Here is a 26,540-nt window from a genome sequence, read left to right on the forward strand (position 1 = left end):
CAGGCATACTCTTCATGGCATATTTTCATGTTATTGGACTACAGAACGTCTATATGGTTAGGGCTGTGCTTTCTAGCATATTGGGAACGATAATTTAATCCAGAGTTCGCAGTAGCAAATATAATATAAAATAAAATGCATTTCCAAAGATTATACCAAAGCTCTAACACTGGAGGGGAGAGGGGAAGGGTTAAGAGAAGGAGATATCCATGACCAGATCTGAATCCATTTTCAGAATCCATTTTTCAATGCCTGACTCCTGACATTTACAGAGTAATAATTAAACACAGTGTTTCTGAGCATACAAAGTGTGTCTTATTTTCATCACTGGAGCCACAAGGGCACCCACATGCACACAAGCGGAATGACAGCCCAAGCGTATGATGCTAAGGCACCTCTCATTTTAGAAATTAAGCACTTGCGCTATTTGTATTAAGAGGATGCCATTATTTCTATTCCAAGAGAAGGAGCGACTGACCTAACAGCCACCTCATGTGCTTTTGCAAACTGGTCTTCAATTGCAAACAGATGAGTGTTGCTCACCAACCCCCAAAAGCCTTAGCAGTAAGACTGCAGTTCACTTGAAAACACCTTCAGGAATTCTGGCAAGAACCCTGCAGTGACAATTATGTTTATGGGATGTGTGCGTCCATCAGGAAGGAATCTGTCATGTTTGCGCTATTATTATGATTCTTCCCGCTTTATTAACATCCTTTTAGTAACCACAAGCCTTTCAGAAAGCTGCTTTGGCGGTTTGCAAGCACAGCAGTGCAACATGTGCAGGGCTCTTAAGTGGTGGGGAAAGAGGCTACATTAGTCGTATTCCTATAAAGAGTCTTGGGGAAGGGGTTAGAATTGCTCTAACTGTCGCAAATCCTCAGTCATCTTGGGCTTCAGGGCTGTCACTACGCAGCTAACAATAGCCATTCACAGTCCCTGACACAGACCTCTGATCCACAAAGGACTTGTTCTCCTCTAGTGTGTTTAGTCATAGCACAGAAGTCAGCAGCCCAGCCTGGCTTCTGAGACATGGACCCTGTAAGAATAAACTGTTTCTTCTCTCATCCTCCTTTTATTCTCTATCCAAAGAAGGGTTGATTCAGATGACTGACCTGGATTGCTCTAAAGATTTGTCATGTCAGACTGTTGTCCTATAGGAATCACAATGACCTGGGTTTAGATGCAATGCTAAACTATGGTTTAGCATTTCATGCACAACCTTCGGCTTGTGTGCTCCCCTCATCCTCGTGGCTCAACCATGAGGAACAGAGAGAAGCTTTTGTTTCACATTCGTTTTCAATTAACCATGGTTTAGTCCTAGGTCTGAACACTAAAATGTAGTTTTTGTGTCTTGACTATGGTTTATTGGAATAAGCTAGCTTCATAAGCCTTGGACAGCCTTCCAAGGGCCAGGGCTCAATGGTGGGAAGGGCCAGAGGCAAAAGTAGCAGAGCAATGGATGTAAATTTTACCTTTGTGTTTGTTTCAACACACACTTAGCCCTTGCTATCCTCCATCGATCCAAGCAAGCAACTGCAAACCCTTCAATAACATTGGATTGGATCCAGATTTATAGTGCATATTAAACCACTTAACCATTTATTTTGAGAAGCAAATCCTTTGGGTAGTATTCAACTAAGTTTTACCTCTGAAATTAATGAACATGCCTAGCTTAGCACCATTACTTTATATTGGTCTACTCTGAATAAAATTTAGTTGAATGCCTTGAAGTCAGTGGGGCTTATTCCTTACGGGAAGATTCAGAACAAAAAAAATTCCTTCCAGTAGCACCTTAAAGACCAACTAAGTCAGTTCTTGGTATGAGCTTTCGTGTGCATGCACACTTCTTCAGATACACTGAAACAGAAGTTTCCAGACCCTTCTATATAGTGAGAAGGTGGGGAGGGGTATTACTCAGAAGGGTGGTGGGAATGGGTGATTGGCAGATAGCTGTGATGAGCCTGTTGACGACTCTTAACGACTGCAATAGGTCTTACAGGAAAAAGCAAGGAGTGAAAAGGTGAAAAATGTCTTTGTCATGTATAATGAGATAAGAATCCAAGGTCTTTGTTCAGACCAGGTTTCTCCATGGTTTTAAGTTTGGTGATAAGTTGCAATTCAGCAGCTTCTCTTTCCAGTCTATTTCTGAAATTCCTTTGTAGTAAAACAGCTACTGAGTAATACCCCTCCCCACCTTCTCACTATATAGAAGGGTCTGGAAACTTCTGTTTCAGTGTATCTGAAGAAGTGTGCATGCACACGAAAGCTCATACCAAGAACTGACTTAGTTGGTCTTTAAGGTGCTACTGGAAGGATTTTTTTTTGTTTTGACTATGGCAGACCAACACGGCTACCTATCTGTAACGGGAAGATTCAGCTGCATGCTAAACGTCCGCTGTTACGTGCAAGACACTGCGTGATTTGACCTAGCATAGGAACATAGGATGCTCCCTTATACTGAGTCAGCCCAATGGTCCATCCAGTTCAGTACTGTCTACACAGACTGGCAGCAGCTCTCCAGGGCTTCAGGCAGGGAATCTTTTCCTAACTTACCTGGAGATGCTAGAGTTTTAAACTGAGACTTTCTGCATGCAAAACAAATGGTCTATGGTCTTTCCCCTAAGCTATGGCCCTTCCTCAGGCTTTCCATAGGTTGATCCTGGTAGATGCTTCGGAGGCAACATCTCTCTTGTGCAGTAACTTGAGCCATCAGATCTCTGACTTAGAATCAAGCTGACCCATGGCAGGACGCAAGATCTTTAACTGATTGTATTGAAAACTAGCCGAGGGAAGTATTTTAGGACCATGAAGGGGAATGACTCTGTAGATTTGATTTTATTTTTTAAGAGACTGTGGCCACTGGAGAATTACAAACCATTTACCTCACGCTTCGTTGATGTTTCTAGGCAATGCTCTCAAGTGGCACTTGTATGCAGATGAAATGCAGTTTGGAGTTCTAGTATGTTATGGAAACATTTTCCTGTGACAAAATATGCAATGAATGACTTGGTTTGAAATCCTGCCAGCCTGTGTGTGCTGCTATCACAACATTAAATGACTTTTACTTAGGGTGAAAGTTCTTGTGATAAATCATGGAAAAACTGACTTGTGCTATCTTTAGTCACCGTGCTGTTTCGCTCTCACAAGTCATTCACAGCTCTAAAAATACAATTTATATCACCACATTCCTGGAATTCTTTCAGTTCTTACATTCTGATTTAAGTGGCATTAAAGTCCCGGCTGCAAAGTTCAAGCCACGGGACAATATCTCATCAGGGGATTAGTTGTCACCTGAGTTCAATACATTGTTTGCAGTATTTATTTGATCTGAGCTCCAAACTTAATGCAGAAAATCTCCCTACACATACACCTACTACCTGGTTATATGGAACAAAGGCTAAAATGATCTTGGGACAAGATAATCATTTAATAAGCACACTCTGAGCGCAATAAAGATTTAAATTGAAACACATGCATGTCACAGAGGCTGCTTGCCTATGGAGAAAGCCTTAGTGGGGTCCAGGTTTACTCTCAAAACCTACTAAGATTCAGTCCTCGTGCACCTTCTCAGAACTGTAATTTGCTGGTGTTTTGGACTCACACATCTTTGTCATTTTCCAATTGATTAACTTACAAGATTTTTCCAAAATAGTTATTGATTTAAAGACACCAGCATGTCTGGCACTCGCTCTCTGGATTTAATTACAACTTTCCCTGATACTTCATAGTTTAAGCAGAACTGAATGCTTTCTAATTTTCCCTGATAGGGACCATGGGGTACGTTGTGTTCTTTATCCCAACTGGCAGATCAACAAAGCTGAGCAATAAAAAGCTCAATTTGTGTAATAAACTGTGGTACAATCTACTACTTAGGCACAAGGTCCTTGAAAATATGCAACCTTTTCTGCACATTACTTTAAACTCAAACCAGATGGACACTTACAATTTCTTGTCTTTCATTCAAGTGGGTCAGGGAATATGTAGTTGGAGGGAGTCTATTTCACCACATTTGTATCCTCTCTTTTGCCTAAGTAGCTCAAGAGGCAGTTTAGAAGCACAACAGCCCTGTGAGGCAGGTCAAGCAAAAAGACAGTGGAAAGACACCATCACACACACACACACACACACACACACACACACACTGTACTCCATCCCACCATTAATGGATTGGCATGGAAAAGAGCAGGAACATGGAGCAGAACAACTATGCCACTTATAACTTAAGAAAAAATCATTTCTATACGATTCTACTTAGAAGTGACTCCTATTGAGTCCTATTGAGAAACATAGGATGCTGCTTTATACTATTGGACCACCTAGCTCAGGATTGTCTACACTTCCAGGGTTAAAGGCAAGGGTCTCACCTAGCCTGATGTGGGTATGTCAGAGATTGAACCTGGGACCTTCTGCAATGAGTTCAGTCAGGCTTACTTCCAGGTCAGTGTGCCTAGGATTGCAGCCAAAATGACCTACAGCAGACTCCAGATATGAACCTGGATTTTCCACATCTAAGGCCACAAATTCCTAACTTAGCTTCTTTAAAAACTGCCCTGGGAAAACAAAAGGCAAACACAATGTAGGATGTGTCCTTGAAATATTTAGGTAAATTCAAAAATCTGCTAGCTCATGCAATCAAAATGGTGCAAAACTGACTAGTACTTCTTAACCTTTCCATTACAAAGACTATTATGTTGCCAGCAGCATGAATAACCTTAACATATGCCATCCCGGTGAGTGAAGGTTTTCACTCCTGCTCACTTTCAAGAATAATTACACTGAATCCTCTGAACTCTAGTGTACGCTTATGCAGTTACACTTTCATCTCAATCTAGCGCATGGTCCATACATAACATGCAATTTTATTTTATTAAATATAATGTATACCCTATATTCTTGCAAGCACACCACAGTGGTTGCTGCTGCTGCTGCTGCTGCTACTACTACTACTACTACTACTACTATTATTCCCTTCATCCGAAGATCACAGGTGGTTCACAACATAAAAATACAAAATGAGAACACAAAATACATAATAAAACAAACACAAATCAATAACCCCATCCCACAAACATAGAAAAAGGTCATAGAATGTTCAATCAGCCCAAGGTCTGGTTATAGAGGAACATTTTCTGTCACCTAAAAAATGTGATGAAGGTGCCAAGCAAGCCTCCCTAGGGAGAGCATTCCACAAATGAGGAGCCTGCATAGAAAAGGCTTGTTCTTGTGTTACCCCACTCTGGGCCTTTCATGGAGGGGGCACACAAACAGAGTCCAGGTTGGCTTATGTGGGGAAAGATTCTATGATAATGCATTGCAGTAAATAAAAAAAACTAATCAAAACCATTAAAATGCTAACAGAAACCATCCAATAAAATTAATCAATAAAAAAAGGCAGCAAGGTGCTTAGGACCTTTAAAGCAAAAAAACTCTATCATGAAATGAGCCCAGAAGCAAAGTGACAGAAAATGCAGATCACACAGGTACATAATGATTTCCTTGACTGACCTGTCCCAGACAATATTCTGACATTACTTGGGACCAACAGATACTTTTCAAGGGCAGCCCCATGAAGACAGAGTCAGGATTTATGAGTCACTTCTTTCCTCACAACTTGTAGTTTTAAAGTTTTTTTTATCAGAAAGGTAGGTATCTCACCATACGCCAAAGTAGCACCATACTTTTTCATTTATGTATGCACCTTGCTGCCATATTCAGAGCATCTTATCTCTTTCTCTCTGATCTCTTAGGAAAAGGACTCACCATTCTTGCTCTCAGCAAATGTAGGGACTTGGGTACATGACTGAAGGGTCAAGTCTCTCACTTCACTGCAAACACAGTCCTTGAGGAACACTTCTGAATTTTCACTGGGTGCATTTTTCTGGCCTGAAAGCTCCTGTTTAATCACACCATTCATCACTAGGCCTGAAGGGACTTTGTCAGATATCGCTTCCTCTACTTTGAAAGTCCCACGCTTTCTAAGAACTGGGACTCCAACAAAAAGCTGTAAGGAGAAAAGTTGATATATGACTTGATATGATACTGGAGGCAGGATAGAACACATGGAAATTGCATTGAGGACACAATAATTGCCACACATTCTGTGTCTCAAAAGTGAGGCTAGATAGTCTTACACTTTGACTTCAACTGGTTCAAATGGCAACAGAAGAGTCAAGATTTATATCCCCTCCATTTCCTATCTAGTTGCGGTATTATATTGCCATATATCATTTTACCTGTAATGGATTTGTGTGGATCAGCAACCAACCAACCATTTGTTGCCAGAATTCAAAACTGGGTCTGGCTCCGCGGCAGCCAGGGGAAGGGGCCAATGGCCACAAAAAATGGTGTGGCTCCTAGGAAGACAGGAGAGCTGCCATGTCAGGTCTCAACCTTCACTCATCCAGGTACCAAGTAAGTGACCATTATACCACAAGGCTCTATGCACTGGAGCTCACATAGCTGTCAATGTTCTTCTCACTTTGAAATTTGATGGAGTAATACAAGTAAAGTAATAAAAATCACTGAGGAAGTGACTGTCATAGTAACTATGGCTGGGAGTGGGAGTGAAGAGCAATTTGATTCTGGGTCTACCTAGTCTAAATCCAACAGTATAACCTTCACTATCCACTGGAGGGGGGGCAACATAGTACTGAACCAGCAGTGGGTCAGAGTTTACTGGAATACGATGATAAAGACAAAATGCTGCCAATGCCCACATTTACTGATTATGCAGAAAATGTATTTATGTGACCACACTGTCCTAAATGTGCCAACTCTACCTACTACCTGACAGGATAAAAATTGAGGTACACAAGGGTTCAACTGGCTTAAGCATACCACACAGATATCCACATAGTCCATTGTTTACATAAAGGTCTCCATTTTGGTACTTCAGCCTACTTTCATGACCACAGGAGAACCTCATTCATTTGTTCCAAGAATGCAGGTTTGAAAATATAAGTATCAGTTTAGAATGGTTACAGAAGTTAAAAACAATTTCTTTTCCTTGAGAACTGGAAATGCTTCCTTCCTGATCTGGCCCATTAAATGCAGAAAACTGAGAGCACACCAGCCCTCTTCCAACCTGTCACACCACTGCCACACACAGAAGTTATGGACATTCAAATAAAAGATCACAAAAATGTAGGATTCAAATTTTAAAATTATGAAAATGCATTATCATTGGAAACAATGATCCAATATGCATATGTATTCATCTCTAGCTGCCAACCTCCTCCTCAATTAATGAACAATGAGATGTTCACAAACTTAGATAGGAGATTCTCAGCTGCAAAAATATGGGTGGCTACACAGCATCTTAAAGCAAATAATAATAATATCTCCTAAGTGGTGTAACTTCCCATTAATAGCCCCTTGTGGCTTTGCTGGGCCAGTTGTCCACACAAATTCCCCTTCTGATTTATTAAGATTTTTCCCCAGCAATTTTGGCATGCAATATGTCCAACAGCATGGCAATCCATCCACAGTTATATCCAAAACATCAAAAATCCTCTTCTTTATGTCATTAAGAAACAACTAGCAATAACTGTTTATTCTTGTGTTTTCAAATATTCATCTTTCTTAGCATTTTGGAACTCTTGATGTGATGCATCTTTCCAGTGGAAAGTTATTGGTGATGACAGGACAATCCGGGAAACTGCATCTGCTCACCAAAAAAAAAAAAAAAAGTAACTTTGTGCAGCTGAACATTAAATCTTTGATGAATTAGGCCCAGGGCTTTGGTGACGTCTGTGCTGAACCAATATGACAGTTTTATATGGATTATGATTATTTATGTTTGTGAAAAATAGTGAGCGGGAGCCAGCAAGGCAGTGTCGAAGCTCTTGGACCACCAGCATCGGTGCTCCTCGTGGAGGCTTTTTATATTAGTAGAACAACATTATTCTGAAATTTGGAGCATGTGTAACCGTTTAATTTTCACTAACTGTAGTAGGGTGCTTCACTGAAAGCCTGGGGGTCATGACATGCCGTTAGAGACGCCTGCTTTCACAACACACTCAAGTAGCACTGGCGGGCTGGGCTCACTACCCCTCCTTACAAACCCCCATGTCAGATTTGGCCTCAAAACATTCCACACTGTTCCCTCACTTCAGCTTGAACTTAGCATATTTATAAAGCTTAAGCATACTTGTGAGCCTCAGAACACATCTCCCATCATACACTGCTGCCAACATATAAATTGCAAGACTATACACAGAACAGGACGTGTCCTGTCTCTTCTCTGCCTATAAATATTAAGACCCATAAAGTCTCATTACAATGGTAGCTTTACATGGGCTCTTCCAAGCAAGATGAAATCTGTTGAGTAAAAGTTTCAGACAACTCTGCTACAGTGTTTCTGATTCTGCTTAATACCAAGACGTACAAAGGGGCCATAAATATTTGAAACAGCGAAAGAAAAATGTCTTCTCCACAACTGTCCGGATTCAGTTTTAATATAACAAGGACAACCCCATTGTAATACTGGCATCCTAGACACTAGGCACACCAATACCAAAATGAATGAATGAAATAAATATATATATTTAAGTTGACACCAATAGGTTTTATCACACAGCAAATGTTTGAAATGGTCTCTACCTTCCATCTGTCTGCCCACTGTGTTCAACATCTGAGGACCTGCTTCAAGTTCAGGGCTGAGGCTAGCAAGAACATGAAAGCAGACCGTTTCATTTGTCTCACCCGGGTGGTGGAAACTCTGCCTGAAGAGGTTGTTTTGATCCCCTTTCTCCCCCCCCCCATATACATTGCTAAGGCTCCCCTGCCCCCTGCCCCAACATTTCCCCTTCCAGCTGTGTTGTTTTTGTTTGCATGTGTTCACTCCTGTTTTCATGGCATTCAAAATCTGCCACCTGAGGTCTCTGGCTTAGAGACTGAGAGACTACTCCTTTTGAGAGAAAACTGGGACTGCACACACGAGGCACTGAGGACCATCATGACAATTATGGCTAAAGCAGTAAAGAAAGAGTTTTTGAAACCAGTGGCATTTTAAAATAGCCTTTCGAACAAATATACAATTTGAGCATGGAGATGCAGGTAAGCACACTAACTGCTATCCTTTAAAACTCCTGCCTCCCACAAATTTTCCGTGTCTGACCTGTTTTGTCTCTCTTATTGCCAATAGCCATCAGTCTTACTATTTCTCATGAAACAAATATATTGTAGATATAGTGCCCATTGAGGATATATTTTACAGAATTAAATATAATATGAGTGAACCAGTAATATTTTCTCTTGACACATCCATGACACTAATCATACAGTGTTCAAAGTGTTTCACATACATTGTCTCAGTAACAATAAATACGTAAGATAACAGCTTCCCTAAGCCATCTAATGAGTTCACAGCTGAGTATGTGTGATTTGGACTAACTGGCTGATTCCTCTGTGCACTTAGCCACTGTGCTACATAAGCTCTGTCTAACCCGTTTTTCCCCTTTCTGTTGGCTTTTTTTCCCCTGGCAGGTCCCCTCTCTTGCAGCATAAGATTCTACAGAATTACCCAGGCCCACTACAGTCTTTTCTGCTTGAAGGACTAAGCCTCCGCTTCAGCTTCAAAGGATTTAATTTCCTCATCTTCTTGGCTGAGCCTCTCTGGGATTTGGAGGTGGGCTGTTGTGAAATCACCACCTATATGTGAGCATGGCTATAAGACGTCTCTGATGCTGCTCACCCAGTCATGCCTTTGGTTCTCTACGCAGCTCGCTTTTTGCTTGATTTGTTACGGGGCCAAGTTCAAGGAGTTACTACTAGTAATTAAAGCCCTTAACAGCTTGGGACTAGTTTACTTGCAGGATTGCCTCGCCTCATATATGCCGACTCAGCCACTTATATCTGCAGAACTTGCAGAACTGGCACTGTTACAGATGCCAAATTACACTTGTAAGAAACCAATATTTGAGTGACAGCACCTACACTTTGACATCAGGCAGGTACCTTCACAGTACTCTTTTCGGGGCCTGCTAAAAACATGTTTGCTTAGACAAGTCTACACATATTTAGAATGCTGATGTGTTTTTAGTTTATTGCTGGTTTTAATTTTTTGAATGTTTTATTTGTTTTTACTAATAATCTTACTGTTTTGTAAACCACTTTGAGGTTTTCTACAATCAAGCAGTAAATAAATTTTATGAAGTAAAATAAGAAATAAATAAGCTTTGAGTTTGGGGTTTGTTTGTTTCTTGCTCATCTAGGCATGTGGATGAAGAGAGGTAAGAACGAACCAGTCTCTGGGATGGATCAGATTGAAGCAGATTTTATTAATGTTGATTCTTGGAATTCCTGCTTTCACTTCTGTGCACTGAAAATTTCTGTGTTTGTCAACTCCTACATTGGAAACTTGCTGAGCAATCTGGAGATGGGTAGGCAGTAATTCTGATAGATATATAATCCATTCTTACTCACAATCCCAAGACATACATTACAGGCTCACTTGTTCTTTGGAAAATATGGAGCAGGCAGGGTATTCTGTTAAATAGGTTTGATGGTTGAGCAATGCAATACATTTCCCTTTGCAAATTTAAACTCTAAATATCCATTTCCTCCAGAAACTCAGTGACAGTATTTCCACAGGGACAATTTTATTGAATTGTCCAGATGCTTGTAAAACAACCTGAAATATTTCATATTTTAGGGGGGAGGAAGGGAAACACACTAAACCCCTGGAATGTTTCAAAAGCTGTTGGACCTGTAGTTCCCCGCATGCATCACCAATCTGGATCTTTTCTGAGATACTTGAAACATAGAATACAAGCTTCCCAATTAAGGGACCTTCTTTCAATGTGGCCTTTACATCATTCTCATTAACTTTTCATTTAAAAAGGTATTTCTAAGGTAATGATTAAAAAAACAGGGGAAAAAGAAGCAAAAGAAAGTGACAAACTTTTCTGCCATCAGCTCCTTTTGCTGTTGCCTGCAATGGTTTCCTTCCAAAGGAAGTTGTGTCAAGTGCAGAGAATGTGATAGAATAAGAGCCTCTCCCCACCCACCACCTTGGTTCCTTTCCTGATGACCTATCCACCCTTCCATCTTCAGAGGATGAAGCCAAAGATTTAGAGGAAGTATCTGACTGGGAAAGGGATTTCCCGCACAGAACCTGTCCCAGGCATCCCCATGGCCTTGGAAGAGAAGCCCATGTTACTATGATTCTGACCTGAGGAGACTGCACCCATGTTCTCAGACTCCAACCCCAAAGCCACAGCAGAACCACAGTCTCCATGCACTGGAGTCAATGGCTACCAAAGCAGGTTCTAACCCAGGTTTCCTCAACCTTGGCCCTCCAGATGTTTTTGGCCTACAACTCCCATGATCCCTAGCTAGCAGGACCAGTGGTCAGGGATGATGGGAAGCCTGTTCTAACCCTTAATGGAACAGGCTTCTGCCTCTGCAGGTGGAGCTAGCCATACATATGAAGCTGTGACTCTATTTAAGACTCCATCTGAGTCAGTTTGTGGTTGAAATAATATTTTAGTCTGCTTGTATCATATTGTACCAGAGGTATTCAGTGTCCTATCTGTTTTGCTTGGACTTGTCTCATTGGAACCTAACCTCAGCTTTCCTGACTTTGCTTTATTGGAATGTGGCTGCTACTTTACTTGAACTTGAACTTACTTGATTTTGCAGTGCTAAAACCCAAGCATACACCTAGCATGCATGCATTTGTTTCTGGGCACTGCCTGAGCAAAGGTAGCTAACCGTTTTCTTTAGCACTGGGGCCACATCCAGGTTTGGCCAATTCTCCAGCGGCAACATTGCCAGTGTCTTCTTTTATTTTGCTTTTTATTTTTTTATTCTGCTTTTGCAAATCAATAAGGGGGGACTCCAGGCTTTTTGTAGGAACCAATCAAAATCATGAAACAAAGTCAAAGTTAAGTCCTATAGTTGATTTCATTGGAATAATATGCATGCGTTTAAATATTTTCCACTGAAATTAGTGGGACTTAGGTGATTTACTTTGGCTGGATCATGCATATACTTTTTCAAGCCCCTTTATCTTTCCAACTCCTTTCGCTGGATGGAAACAAACACAGTGTAAGTCTAGATGTCTCATTCATCCACTTGTCTCCCATTTTTTCCCGTTTGTCTTAGCAAAGATTCAAGGGGAAGTAAATGCATCCCCTACTATTCCATGGTGAGTGGCTATTGAGTAATCAAGGCTTGCCATAAAACCTTGAAAACCAGCAGAGAAAAACCAGGAGGGAGAGAGAAAGGAAGGAAAAGGGAGCCACATAGATGAAACTTATCGCATTCTTTGCATGTTTATTGTGGTATGTTTGTGTTCCTGGGATTCTGCTTGCAAGAATGTTGCTGATAAAAAAACATGGGTATTTATGCTTGTTAGCTGTTGTTTACAGTGTAGTAGACAGTAAGGGTACTTCCAGATTCTCTAAGGAGTTGAAAGACAGGCAGGGCCAGATGTACTTTCCCCTGCTGACAATGATTCTCAGAAAGTTGACTAGTTGCCACAACTGATATTGGTGGATATGTGCAGAGAAGACAGGGGTGGGAAATCAACATTTTGGAAGTTGATCTTTTTTTATTGCCTAGAATAACAAAGTAATGAATTTATCCTTGTGAAAAACATTCCTGGAGTGTAGAATTGGGGTTAGCTGTTTTTCTCCATAGATAATATTAAAGTTTGGAAGGTTCTGTTCACCAAACTCCCCAGTGCTTCCTCCATTAAGCAGCAAGGCTGCTTCATTATCTGGAGGTTATAGTCCATTTTTCCCATCAAGTTGCAGATTCTTTATGTGCCCTAGAGAGGTGGCCTGCCCACCTCTCTCACCACTGCCAAAGAATAAGCAGCATGGGATGATTTCTTGAAAGCAAGGGAGAAGGGACTGTTGAAAAAAGTCCCAGACAGATTAGAAGCAGAGGAGTTGTTATGCTTTCTCCTACCTACAGTAAATCTCCAGGCCTTTCATGACTTACCTGCCTTGCACTTCCAGCTGCCCTGGATGCTCCATAACTAAAATGATCATCAACTATTGATCTATGGAAGTCCCACAACAGATGGAATGCAATTACAACAGGTATTGAATTCCACGACAAACAAATACAATCAATGTGAGCCACAGCTTCAAAGGGGTATGATTATGTAAGATAGTTGTTGTCATTTTAGCCCCAGGTAATAAGAAATTAACAAGAAGCAAGGTGATATCATACAATGGATGAACATCTATTAGACAAGAAATATTCTAGTCTCGGGCAGCTTCCAGGTTGCAGTCTTATATTGCATGCAAAGCATTCATAGTTGAGTTTGTCATGTTAGCTTCTACACATTCCAAGTTTTTTCCAGTTATTGCTATTTATTGCTATTCCTACACTTGCCATCCACAGTAGCGATTTAACTTTGAAGCCCCTCCCCTCAATCAATAACCACTATCATCCACTGCTTTTTTCTGTTCTGGGTACATGTCTTCATTACTGTACCTTTGCACATGCACCTTTAACAAAAAAAATCCCGAGGAAGCGCACAAAGGCAAATGTTAACAGCATTAGGTATCCTGTTTCATAACAGGCAAAATGTGGGTTGTGCTTTGAGGGTGCAAGACCTCTGTGTGACATCATCATCATTATTATTATTATTATTATTATTATTATTATTATTATTATTATCTTTATTATTGACTTTGAAGTAGTCCCCCACATGTACGGACTGACTCTTTTTCAGCCCCACTCACCTCACAGAGTGTTTGTTGTGGGGGAAGAAGGGAAAGGAGAATGTTAGCCGCTTTGAGACTGCTTCGGGTAGTGATAAAGTGTGATATCAAATCCAAACTCCTCTTCTTCTCCTAATTTAATTTTTGAAATGCAAACATGCCTTCAGCACATGGCAATAGGTGAAAAGGGTAAATTTATATTGTTTGCAGAGGCAGATTTAGGGGAGTCAACCGCTTCAGTCACACTGGGCACAGAGCCTCAGAGACATCACAGGGGATGCCACAACTGTGATGCAGAATGGAAGGTGAGAGTTGGGGGGGGGTGCCGAATTTTGGTGTTACACAGGGTGCTGCTGAAATTTGAGACCCCAAGGTCCACCACTGTTTTTTGGACTGTGGGAAACAAAGTGGCTCTATTCGGCTCAGTTGTCTCTCAAGTATATACATATACAGCTCATCATCCCTATAATACAACTCAGTCAGACAAAAATGCAAGGAGCTTAAAAATAAAGGGAACTAAGTAAAGCTAAAGGACACCAAACAGTCTTCCTATTTTTCAAAACAGATGCAGAAGAGATGTTTCTCCAAGTTTGTACGGGACCAATAGAACTCTACTTTGGGCACCACATGCACAAACAACTATACAAGTGAAGCCTTGCTCACAACACATGTAAAACTATGTTTGCACCAGACCTCAGTCACTTGGAAGGTTATGTGTGTATGAATCCGTCACCTTTTGATACCAGTCCATTCATAACTGTCAATAGCTCTTATAAAAAAGAAAATTAGGATAATTCAGCCTAGAGCTTCCTATCTCTAAGGGTTCTAGGAAGCTTCCTAAGTGTCCAGCCATTCTTTTTGTAATTGCATCTGCTTCCTGGCTTCTTTCTTTTTTCTTTTTCTTTTTTACTACAACAAAATTATTTTTTAGAGAGGGGGAGGAAAGGGGAAAAAAAACATGGCAGAGACTTGAAACGGAAAATTAAATGCAAATAACTCCTACACCAGGCCAGAAGAAGAGGAAGAAACAAAAGCCACAATGACAAACCTGATTAATAAAATAATGAAAAATATTCAGAAAGCACCAGAAAGTCCAGGAATAGAGACTTTACTTAGGTTGAGCGAGGGACAGGTTACCCATATTCTCTTAGCGGACCTACACAGATGTTTTCCCCCCCCTGGGAGCACCTTATGTACCAACCAGGTGAAAAGCATCCACCTCTCGCTGTGTAGTCCTTTTTCCAAAGCATATGAAGACTCCACAACCAGTACAACCAGACTAAATAACAAACCATGGCCCTCTGTGGCCTAAAGTATCACATCACAATATTTTAGCAGCTGGGGCTGCCTTCAAGAAGAAAATCTCATTCTTCTATACTTGAATGTCTGAACTATATTCAGTACACAACCTTAGATGGACAGCACATGCCTGAGCCTGTCATCCTGCCATGCAATTGTGACCAGGACACTGAGTCAGAAGCTACAGTGTCATCAGCTGGCTCTGAGCCAAATTCTGGTGACCAGGGGACCACTGAACCTGAGGCTGGCAGGCAGGAGTCTGCAGAACCAATGCAACAGCATCAGGGCACATAAAAACGAAGTCAGGGCCTTCACAGCCACCTTCCCCTGGGCCTGAGGAATCAAGTGTTTCACAAATGCCTCCAACACTAGCACAGTGTTTCAGATGGAAGGCCAACACAGTGCCAGAGGGTTGTCTCTTGTTCTCCAAACTAGGGCAGAGTTAAGAGTGCTGGAGGCAGAGCCTCAGAAGGCCTCAGTCTAGTCTCAGCCCTTGTTGGAGACTAAGAGCTCTCCATGGTGCTGTGACAACCAACCTGCTTTGTCCTGTAGGCTCAGGAAAGTAGCCTTGCTGCCCAGGACTGGAGATTACACTCTTATTCATGAACTGAATTAGGGGATAAATCAGACACAGTGGTAAAAAAGGCAAGGAAAATTCAACCTAGAAATCAGCATTTGAACCAATCTCAGATGGCCAAATGGGCTATAAAGAAAATGTGGCAGAAACTCCTTCTATTAGAGCACTGCTCATGAGGACCAAAACAATTGAACAGTTGATCTAGCCATCTTGTTTCCATTGTACAAGACTGCAATGCAATCCATTCCTGTATTTCTTGTTCAGGGCAATAAGCATGCTTTATGCAGTGCTCAGCACACCATTGGTGCTAAACATATAAATAAAAACAGATTCATAATGACAGCTGATAAAGATCCATCCCCTAGAGCACATGTACACATGGACATGTTTGCTTTTTTGCATCAATGACTTAGTAAATCATTTCAATACTTTGAAGGTTCAGTGGAAACAGCCTGTTACTGTGCTGTTGATAAACTAGGATACACAACAGACCAGTGCCAAGGCAGCTACTTTCGTGTTTCATACATATATGCAGAGGAACTTTATTTGTTATTGTCACCTCACACGGTCTTTATAGCTCAAATGAACATATACTACCATTTTATTCCCACATCTGCACCTGATACAATATGAAATTATTCCTGCTACTTGGCAGAACAGTAGAGAGAATGGACACAAATGACCAAACTACCCTGGGGAATACTCTCTAAGTGGCAATGTGTGGTAAAATGATTGCCTCTATCTAACCAGACAACTGGCTCATCAAGGACTGGAAAGAAAGCTGTGGAGAGCAAGGATAACAACACACATGCCCTGATTGCAGAAAATTGGGGAAAGGGGTAGACATCTCATTCCTATCACAAGGATAGAACTAGAGTTCCACTATATAGTTCCATTTCATCATGTTTTACTTTTATTGCAATGACTGGGCCTCTGTTTAATATACTATAGCTATCTTTCAATTCTTCTAAGAGGCATGAGTGAAATATAAGACCAACTGATTAGGTCCTTCCTCTCCTTGATTTTCTTCTTCTCAATTATTGTGTACATGACTGCATTTCCTTTTTTTAACAAAATACAGAGTGAATAGACACAGAAAACAGTGTCCTTTGGATGAGGTTTGGTGGACTTTGTCAGATCTGAGTGTCTCTTCTGAAGTCTCTACATGTCCTCTGCTAGGCCTGCTGCAAAATTATAAGGACTTTCAAGTCATCCCACTCAGCCAAGGCTCTGATTGAGCTTCATTAGCCATCTCATATGTTCACACTAGTCTTGTAGAAGTGACAGCTAGTAGATGGCATGGGGCAGATTTCTCAAAAACATTTCAAGAAATGGAGCTATAAAGTATTTTGAAAATGGAAACAATAGACAGGAAGTGATCTAGATGGATCTAGAACAGTGGTTCCCAACTGGTGGCCCATGGACCCCAGGGGGTCCACATCACCATTCATGAAACAAAAACTACAATAGAGATATAGGCATTTTTAAAAGTAGGGGTTCATGGCTTGGCTTTTGAAAAACAGGGGGGCACTGTACCTAGCTAACTGGGTCCACCATAACCAGCAATCTCTCCATCAATGCTGCACTGGCAAGGCAGCTACAGCAATGGCTTGCCTCTCCAAAAGGGTATAGGAGAATGTGATGCTAACATCCAATACCAAAACGAAGGTCTACCAGGCTTGAGTGTTGAGCATGCAGCTTTATGGAAGTGAGTTGTGGGCAACTTACAACTGTCAGGAGTAACGCCTCAATGCCTTCCACATGCACTGTGTCAGGAAGATTTTGGATATTACCTGGCAGGACAGAATTTCAAACAAAGATGTGCTCCCCCAAGCCCATATTCCCTGGATGTTCACACTCCTGTCTCAGCAACGTCTATACTGGCTTGGTCATGTCCACAGAATGGAAGATGGCAGGATCCTCAAGGACATGTTCTACAAGGAACTGGCTTCAGACATCAGGCTTGTTGGCAGACCAACTCTGCATTACAAAGATGTCTGCAAATGGGACATGAAGGCTGACAACATCAACCCTGTCATGTAGGAATCCCTTGCAGACAACAGCAGTGCCTGGAGACAGGCAGTCAAGTCCTGTATCCATAGCAGTGACCAGAGGAAAAATGACCACTGGGAGGAGTGCAGAGAGAAGAAACATAATGGTGAATCTGCAACAGCACAACTGGACACCTTCATCTGCCCCAGCTGCAACAAAACACATCTCTCCCACATCAGTCCCTACAGGCACTGCAACCTTCCAACAGCTTCACCTCACCCCAAAGGTGCACTCCTCCATTGTCTCCCGTGACAGAAAGGTGCCAACAGGTCTAGAACACTTCCAAGCAATTTCAAAAACTGAAAATTATTTTTTCTTTAAATAAGACATCCATGGACAATTTTGGCTTTGAAGTCTACAGTATATGGAAAATTATTATTCTGCTTAATATTAGAGAAACCCTTCTGAGTTTTCTCAAATGTTTGAATCAGCCAAATTTATTTTGGTAGCATGAGGTGTATTCCTAACCAAATTTCCTATTGTCTATTTCCACCATAAGGAAGCATGGTTTCTGTCCGGTGGTGGCAACAGGCAAGTGGAAGCACTTCAGCTCACAAAAGGCACAGCACCCCATTTTCACTGATTCCCCCCAACCCACTGCAGCCCTTGCTCCACGTCCTATGTGGCATGCCACACACTCAGAAGCAGCTGTTCAAGGTGACTGTGCGAGTTGTAGCAGATAGGGAGAATTAGTGAAAATCAAGTGTCCAGCCTTGAATGAGCAGAAGTGGCTAATCCAACCACTGGATACAACCCCAAATTAGGAGTCCCTCATTTAAAGTTTCCCCGTTGACTCCCCCCACCCTCCTATAACTGTAAAATCTAGAGCCTTTGTCCTTTATAAAAGCCCATAAAAGTCTTCAATGTCACATACTTCCATGACTCCAGGAGTAGTCTTTATAAAAAGAGTCAAACAAAATCAGAAATCGTATGCTAAAATCATAACCTGGCAATATGCAACACTTTTGACACAAACCATGCATGCTCTTCAGTATTAGCCATAGGCTTCTAAAATGAATAAAATGCAAAATGCCTTTATGTACCCCAACACTGCTTGGCACCATCTGAAGGCCAGGAAGCGAACAGATTTAACTTTGTTCTCCGGGGGAAGAACCTTATGTTTAAATTTGCATTGTGAAAGGTTAGTGCATAGAAGAGGTTAGGGCAGGCTCCAATGCTATGGTCATCCAGCAAGATAGAGGGAGAGATAGAAACCATTCCACAAAACACATACACAGCTAAGCCAATGTTCAAGAGAATTTTTAAGCACCTCCTGTTTAATCACCCTTTCCTGCTGCCAATTGACATTCCAACGAACTACTTATAAATATTTAATTTTTTTTAAGAAAAAAACCCTGCCTTTTTGTGGCAAAGTTTTTAAAAGACCATTAAAATTAACCAAATTATATACACTGGTCTAAACAAAGGCAGCCCAGAGATGCCAAATTTAAAATTATATCAAATGCTTTTTAATGTGACCCAGATAAATACTTTACAATTACAAGATGGAACACTGCTGCCCTGGGGGAAATGGAGAACAATATATTTCAGAGGCCAGATACCCAGGGGATTAAGGATTTACACTCCACTAATCTTACACTAATCCACATACAGCAAGCATGGAATGAAGAACACCGCAAAGTCAAATTACATCCTAAACAACTACTCTGAGCCATGCAGATGGGATGTCCCTCGGGAGATTGAACTGGGTGGCTAAAGATGTTCAGATAAAAGGATGCAGAAGGAATAACAAGGACATGAGGCTTGGGGGTGGGCCATTCTTTAATAATAAGACTGCCCTGGTCCCCTCAAAGCATACATACACAAATGCTGAAACTCGCCATTTCTCTTTGCATAATAACAAGGATGAGAATTCTTAACAGCTGAGTTGATTTCCACTCCTGGCCACAATTTTTAATCAAAATCTCTTTAAAGGTACAAGCACTGTTTGTCCTGTACCTCTGAATGGCAGCTAGAGGAATTAAAGACTGGTGGCAATGGTGCACTTACTCAGTTGCATACATGGGAGTTAATGGTCATATGTGAGTGGAGGCGCATTAGATAGTAATGTGCATAGTTTCACCTGATGCTTGGGGGGGGGGGCTCCTGCTCATTCTGCTTACTGAGCCCCAGGGCTTCCATACCCAAGTTCTGTAATGAGTCGACACTAACTGCGAAGCGCATTATTTTCCCCACCCCAATTTCTCTATTGTTCACTATAGGAAAGGCAGGTATTTGCCACTGCCTGTGGTGGGATCAGTTCCTGGGATGTGAAGGCCTTGGGGTGATCCCTATAGTCTCCTCACCCTTAGCTGAACCTGCCAGAGGCAGGAGCAGTCGTATACAGGCTAATATCAGCATCAAATTTTGAGGGCATGTTCTGAGGTGATTTTTTTTGGGGGGGGGAGACACCAATAGCAGTAAAGGAACACAGAGAGCTGCCTTATCCAGTGGTAGCTGGTAACATTTTGACTTGGGAGGGCTGCAATTTTTAACCTTGTGTTTTCATCACAATCTGACTTATTTAGGAAAGTGTACCATTGTCTCCTCACTTATAGAAAAAAGATCCTCTACACATCAATGTACCAGGGAAGAGCTTCCATATAAGAGGGCCCAGGTATGATTTTCAGGCATAATTGGCTCAGTACCTCTTATTAGATATTAAGCCATATCACACGATGTACGTTTTTGAATTCCTGTATTGTTTACATCTACAGATGCATTAGATTCCCAACCCCCTCAAAGTGCTTTTAAGTTCATCTTTTTCAAAAATTACATGGAAGAGGTGAATTCTTTCAAAGGAGGATGGTTTTTTTTGGGGGGGGGATGCCTAGCTTGTGCTTCACAAAACTGTAGAATGATAGCTTTCCACAGCTGATGATGGAAGGCTGTCCGACAACCCACATTTTAACAGAATGGTGTCTTTTCAAAGACATGCTAAAGTAATAGCTCTGTTAGTTGAATAGTGGACACCCTAGGACCAGGTGCATTCTGTGGTTGAATCCATCTTGGCTGAAAGGATTTGCTCCTTTATTAAAAGGTAGCATCTCTTCGGTCAGGTCTTAACAATCTTTCTGGAAATAAGTGGAGGTGCTCAGGCTGCAACAAATTAGCTGTCCAGGTTTGGATCAAGGGGCACATGCTGTTGAATAACTGGCCCACAGAAGAGCCATGGCTTGCAGCCATTGCTACCATGGTTCAATCTTCTTGGCTCCTAAATGTATCCCTCAGGCAATTTTGAAAGAACCCAAAGAAAGGAGGACAAAGGATCACATTTATTTTAATATGTCATAGAGTCAATCAGGCTGTTCTTCAATGACAAACTTAGAAAACGGGGAATAATTTTTAATTTGCAGAAAGAAATTTTTGTGTTAGCCAGTAAGAGGTTTTTAAAAGGTAGATACCACTTATGGGGGGGAGACAACTAACTCCCAAGAATTTGGCAACTCCCCTTCATTGTAAAAATTTAAAAATAGCCCAAAGCATCTGTCAGATGGTTTAGATATAATTCACTTTGCTTTCCCGAAGAGGCATGGATATGATGATCTCCCAGGGTCCCATCTGTAACTCCATAAAATGCTTCTAACACAAGATCTGTAGAAGCATTGCTAAGTATTATTACTGTTATCGTTAATATCAGAGCACGATAAGGAGAGAAATGTCAGTTACCTTAGAAACCCACAGAGGAGTAATTTTTCTGATTCATATCAGCTGCAGAAATGATGTTTTAAAATTGCACACAGACCTGCAGCTTCGGCTGCATAAGCAGAAGCAGATGTTAGAAACAAGAAGCCAGGGTGAAGTCTACCCCTGTGGGTACATACAGCTCAACATAAAAGAACAGCTAACTTAAGGGGAATATTTCATTGCTACCTAAACTACCATCCAAGCTCAGAATGTGTATGTTACTGCCACTGCTACATGCACCAGACTCTCATTAACCGCACAAACAGCTGTGCTGCTTTCTCTTTCAAGCTGTCAAATCTGTTGCTTGATTTGCTTTCCAGACCATGTGCCTTTGCAAAAACAGCTTCCATGTATAGCCACTCTTCCCCCACCCATTCACCCCACAGCACACACCATGCCTTGACTTGTATTCACAGTGGCCTTTGGATTGGAGCAACACTTTCGCTCACAGTGGCATATGTCCTGTGAAACCACATTTGTCATGAAATCAACGTTTTTGGCCTGCCATAAAACTGCACCCTTTGCTAGGCGGCAGAATCCTCTGTAATGCTCATCAATGGAGTTTACTCACAAGTAAGTATGCATAGATCTACAAAATTAGAAACCCTTCCTGCCAATTCCAGATGTGGTCATTGGGTGTAGATGTTAACTGGGCAAGAGAGGTGTTGGAACACATGTTCCAAAGCTAAGTATTAGTATTTAAAATAGGTACTGGGATGAAATCTTGGCTGCTTCTGAGAACCTCAGCCATGCTGTCTTTATAAGTATAATCCTAGCACCTTGACCCCAGAAAATCCTACTGCTTGTAAGCAGGCGATCAAGCAGTGATTTCTGGTACCCAGGGAAAGAAGGCTGTAATTTGGAATTAATGACCTCAGTTTGGATTGATCAGTGAGGGATCCTCCCTTGAGAATATGCAAACACCTCTCTGTTCTGCATGACACCTAACCTAAGCCATCGCAGTGCATATGCACACACACACACACACACACACACACACACCATTTTCATCCACTTAAAACTCTGACTGAGAAACTGTATGCCTGAAACACTTCCACCACTGATAGCTGCATAAGAAGTCATAAGCATAACTTAAGGTTAGAACCCTCCAGCAGGAATCTGCACAAGGCAAGGTACTCTATTTTCACACTAAATACCTGTAGGGGAAACCTGAAATCCAACTGTATGCACAGTTCAATCCTCTAGTGTCTTCTCCCCATTTGTTCTAGGTAAGCACCTCCTACAGGAGTCTGAACCTTTGCCTCCTCATTTTGACTGTTTTGCTTCTACCTCCTATTCCCCAGTGTCTTCTTCCTTTCCGTTTTTGTTTTGTTGTACTCAGTTTAGTCAAAGATTCTAGGAAGCATACAGCTTCATGGTCCATTTCAGGAAGTCTCTTACTGCTTCAGGGGGCAGCAGGACTCAACTAACCCCCAGCAGAAATTGTCTAAGCAGCTCTGCTGGCTTGGTGCCTAAGATGATCCACAAACATTCCAAGATGTCTCCCTCTCTGTCACCACCTCTTGGCTCTAGGAGAGATAGTATCTGCCCCCCCCCCCAGTTTCTAGATTTGTGCTTCTCCAGTTCTCAAGCAAGTTAGCCATGCTAGCTAATAGTTAGCAAGAGGGGTTTTTTTCCCCAGCCTTTCCTCTCTAACCTAATTTTATTTCCACCACCTCTCTCTGACATCTACTCCTTTCCTTTCACCATATGTGGCATTAGGATTGTTATACCTCTGCCACCTTTTAAGCTGAACTCCAGGGACTCAGCTAGACTGGCAAAGAAAAAGTGATTTGTATGTGTTGTATATGCGATATAACACTGTGCCACCAGATGGCCCGTTTTTCTCTACTGGTTTCTCTATTTAAATTTACGTGTTTAACTGAAACGCTTCTTTGGTGTGTCTAGATCCAGCCCAGATTTACCCATCCAGTTTGAATGTTACATATATACTCAATCTTTTATTTTTGTAACAATCTGTATGTGGGGTACCAGGAATTATCAGGTTTTTTAAATAAATAAATAAATAAATGCTTAATTTGATTCTAAGCTTTGGGTTGTTGATATAAGCGCAATATATGTGTTTGATATGCCTCAGTGGTAGTGTGACTCAAGATGCAAAAAACAGGTGCTTTGAATGGGCACATGAGTATCCATGTACATACATGGAGAAGGATATGGGGTAGCAATTTCAGATTAAGTTTGAAATTAGGCCACAGAGATTCCATATGGCATTTACCCTAGACACCAAAACCATTTTTGTTCCTGGAGATGGAGATACAGTGAGAAGGAAACCTACACATGTTGCTACTCTGCCAAACAGCTTTTGAAAACACAAGAACCCCAGACTGTACTTCACAACTGATTTTGATCAACAGAAACTGTTTCTACTTCAGCTTTGCCTGTTCTCATTATAATTGGCAGATAGGGACCCCTCTCCATCCAACTGTTATGTACTATATCTCAGGTGTCTTCATGATAGGGGCACAGGCTTGGTGTCATCATGCCATGCTGAGGCAGAGAGCCTGTATCTTTTTGACCACGCCTTGCCCATGAAGCACTACAAAGAGTAAGAGTGAATGGCTCTGGAATAAAAGTGTTTCCCTCACTTCCTACCCAGACTGGTTACTGCTGGTGTGATGACAATGCCAACAGTCTGGCTACCATGAAAGGGGGAGCCTGATAATAAGGTGTTCTAAGGCACTGACCAGAAGGTGCTGGCAATTATCCTTCTCTATATATGGTGGGCATAGCTGGATAAGATGAAGGCAAAATGTCAGTTACCTTGAGGCACAGATTGGTCAGACAGTAGAGGCTGTTGGTCTGGGTACCAGACACAGGCCCAGATTAAAGCAACTGGAGGCCCTGGGCAGCCCAAACAATAGCATCTGATCATGAGAAAAACACATTGCTTTTTCATCTACTCAATGAAAATAGAACATTGCTGATACCTTAGCAATGATAAAAATATTGTTTATAAATTTATAACCTTTAATAAGTTTACAAAAGTATGTAATTAATGAAGACATTCACACAAAGTCAGAACAATTTCTTTTGATCTCTTTTGGATGCAAACTTATCAATTATATCATTAAAATCAGTAAGTTGCAGTTTATCATTTTCTATGCAGAGAACGATTAGATCAAACAACTGATCTTGGGACATTGTTGACCATAGATCATTCTTTACCCTTTTTAGACTAGAAAATGATATTTCGCCAGTACAATTTGTAACCATTAAACACAGGAATAATCTGAAAATTGTTTCCACATTTGGAAAAGCTGTCCAAATTTTCCCCTGGAATATTATTTGATACATATCTTGGTGGCTGAATTTTTCTTTTTCAGGTTGAGCTTGTTTGATGTACAGGTGGAAGTACAAGAGTTCATCGACTAGACTAAGGTCAACATCCTTTGGATACTCTTGCATCAACATCTCAACACCAATGTGAATCTGTTCCTTGGTTGCTTGCAAGCTCACCAAAAATGAAAAATTGCTAGCTACACTCCTATACTCTGTTGCTCTTCTGTCTAGGTCGGCTTCAAGAGCATCCATGACAGGGATAAATGAATTTACCCCCAAACTTGTCCCTTGGAGAAAGTTCATCTAAGGCAGAGAGCCAGTGTGGTGTAGTGGTTAAGAGCGGCAGTCTCGTAATCTGGGTAACCAGGTTCGCGTCTCCGCTTCTCCACATGCAGCTGCTGGGTGACCTTGGGCCAGTCACACTTCTCTGAAGTCTCTCAGCCCCACTCACCTCACAGAGTGTTTGTTGTGGGGGAGGAAGGGAAAGGAGAATGTTAGCCGCTTTGAGACTCCTTAAAGGGAGTGAAAGGCGGGATATCAAATCCAAACTACTACTACTACTACTACTACTACTACTACTACTATTCTTCTTCTTCTTCTTCTTCTTCTTCTTCTTCTTCTTCTTCTTCTTCTTCTTCTTCTTCTTCTTCTTCTTCTTCTTCTTCTTCTTTCCCATCTTCTTTTTTGTGTTCCCTGGTAGACTAAATTTTGCTTGTTGTTCAATTTCATCAAAATTAGCCCAAGTGTTTGATACAAACTTTAATATAGTGAACCGTAAATATTTGCAGTATGTGCTCAATTAAACTTGAGCCTTGCTAACTTTATGAAATTAGCCTCACAAATGTGTCCAAAGGGGAAGCATGAAAATGAATTCAAATTCTTACATTTTCTGCAGAAGATTTTCAGCTAGCACTCAACTGGTAATCCATCACTAGGCAAAACATCTAACAATGGCTGTAAGTTGATTACCATGGGAAACATTGGGAGTTGAATGGACTCTAGTTCCCTCTGTCCATTACCATTGGCCATGCTGATTAGGGCCAATGGGAATTTGAGTCCAGCAATATTTGAAGGGCCAAAGGTTCCTGAGTGCTGAATTAGGCAAATACGTAAACAAGACACAAAAGGTTCCTTACCTGCAGTTAACCTCACATTTAAATAAAAAATAATGTATGACACGGTTAGGCAGAATTCACAAGAGAGTACCAGGATATAAATATACAATTTGCACTTTCTTCTGTTTGCTTCCATAATGAGCAACTCTGGAAGAAAATGGTGCTACTTAAGTTACTGTCCAGACTCAGAAAACCTAAGTTCAGAAATCTAGCAGGTGAAAATCACTTAGAATTAATGCTGCTTCAGTTTGCAACATGTGTTGTGAATGGACCATGTTCTCTTATTTCTCTATCATGATGCTGAAATATTCAAGACAGGCAATGGAATGAGGTGTGATCTCCCAGGAAGCGAAGGTTGCTCTGTTTGCAGACCTAGAACTCTCTGGTACATCAACCACCACCACTTCACTTCTGCTACCTATGCCTAGGTAGCTTCAGCTATTGTGGCCAGTTCTCCGCTCCTGCTCTTTTTTAACTCTCATGCTTCAAGCTTGTCTTCATTCTTTCCCCTTGCTCTGTTTTCTAAACAAAGCTGTGGAGGGGCAAAGAAAAAGGCTGGTGCTTATTCAGTGGAAATTCCATTGATTACTCTGTGTGGTACCTTTCTGACATCAAGGACACCTTTGGTACAGGGGAAAATCTGGGTTCTATCAGCTCTTATAAGCAAGTGTTTCGAAAGGTTTACAGAAAAGTAAAGTAAACAGAGCTCTGAGTAACAAAAGAGTCCCGTTTATGCATTCTTTGATTCACTGTAAAGGATGGTGTAAACTGACTTTTTAACCAAGCATTAGGCAAGCATTTGGGCCCACGCCATTCCATAATAAA

The 26,540-nt window shown here is 41.4% G+C and overlaps 1 protein-coding gene across 2 annotated transcripts in view; it reads right to left on the reverse strand.

Moving 5' to 3' along the window:
* Positions 1–26,540, reverse strand: part of MYOCD (myocardin) — a 207,655-nt gene that overhangs the window by 85,240 nt on the left and 95,875 nt on the right. Inside the window, exon 2 of one of the 2 annotated variants that reach the window (XM_081895049.1) lies at positions 5,761–6,001. In XM_081895049.1, coding sequence (XP_081751175.1) covers positions 5,761–5,914 — 154 coding nt within the window. In that variant the 5' untranslated portion in view covers positions 5,915–6,001. Of the gene's footprint in view, positions 1–5,760; positions 6,002–26,540 lie in introns of those variants that run through there. The other variant, XM_081895051.1, reaches the window with a different exon arrangement.

The sequence above is a fragment of the Podarcis melisellensis genome (assembly GCF_964234715.1).
Source record: "Podarcis melisellensis genome assembly, chromosome: 2".
Taxonomy (NCBI): Eukaryota; Metazoa; Chordata; class Lepidosauria; order Squamata; family Lacertidae; genus Podarcis; species Podarcis melisellensis.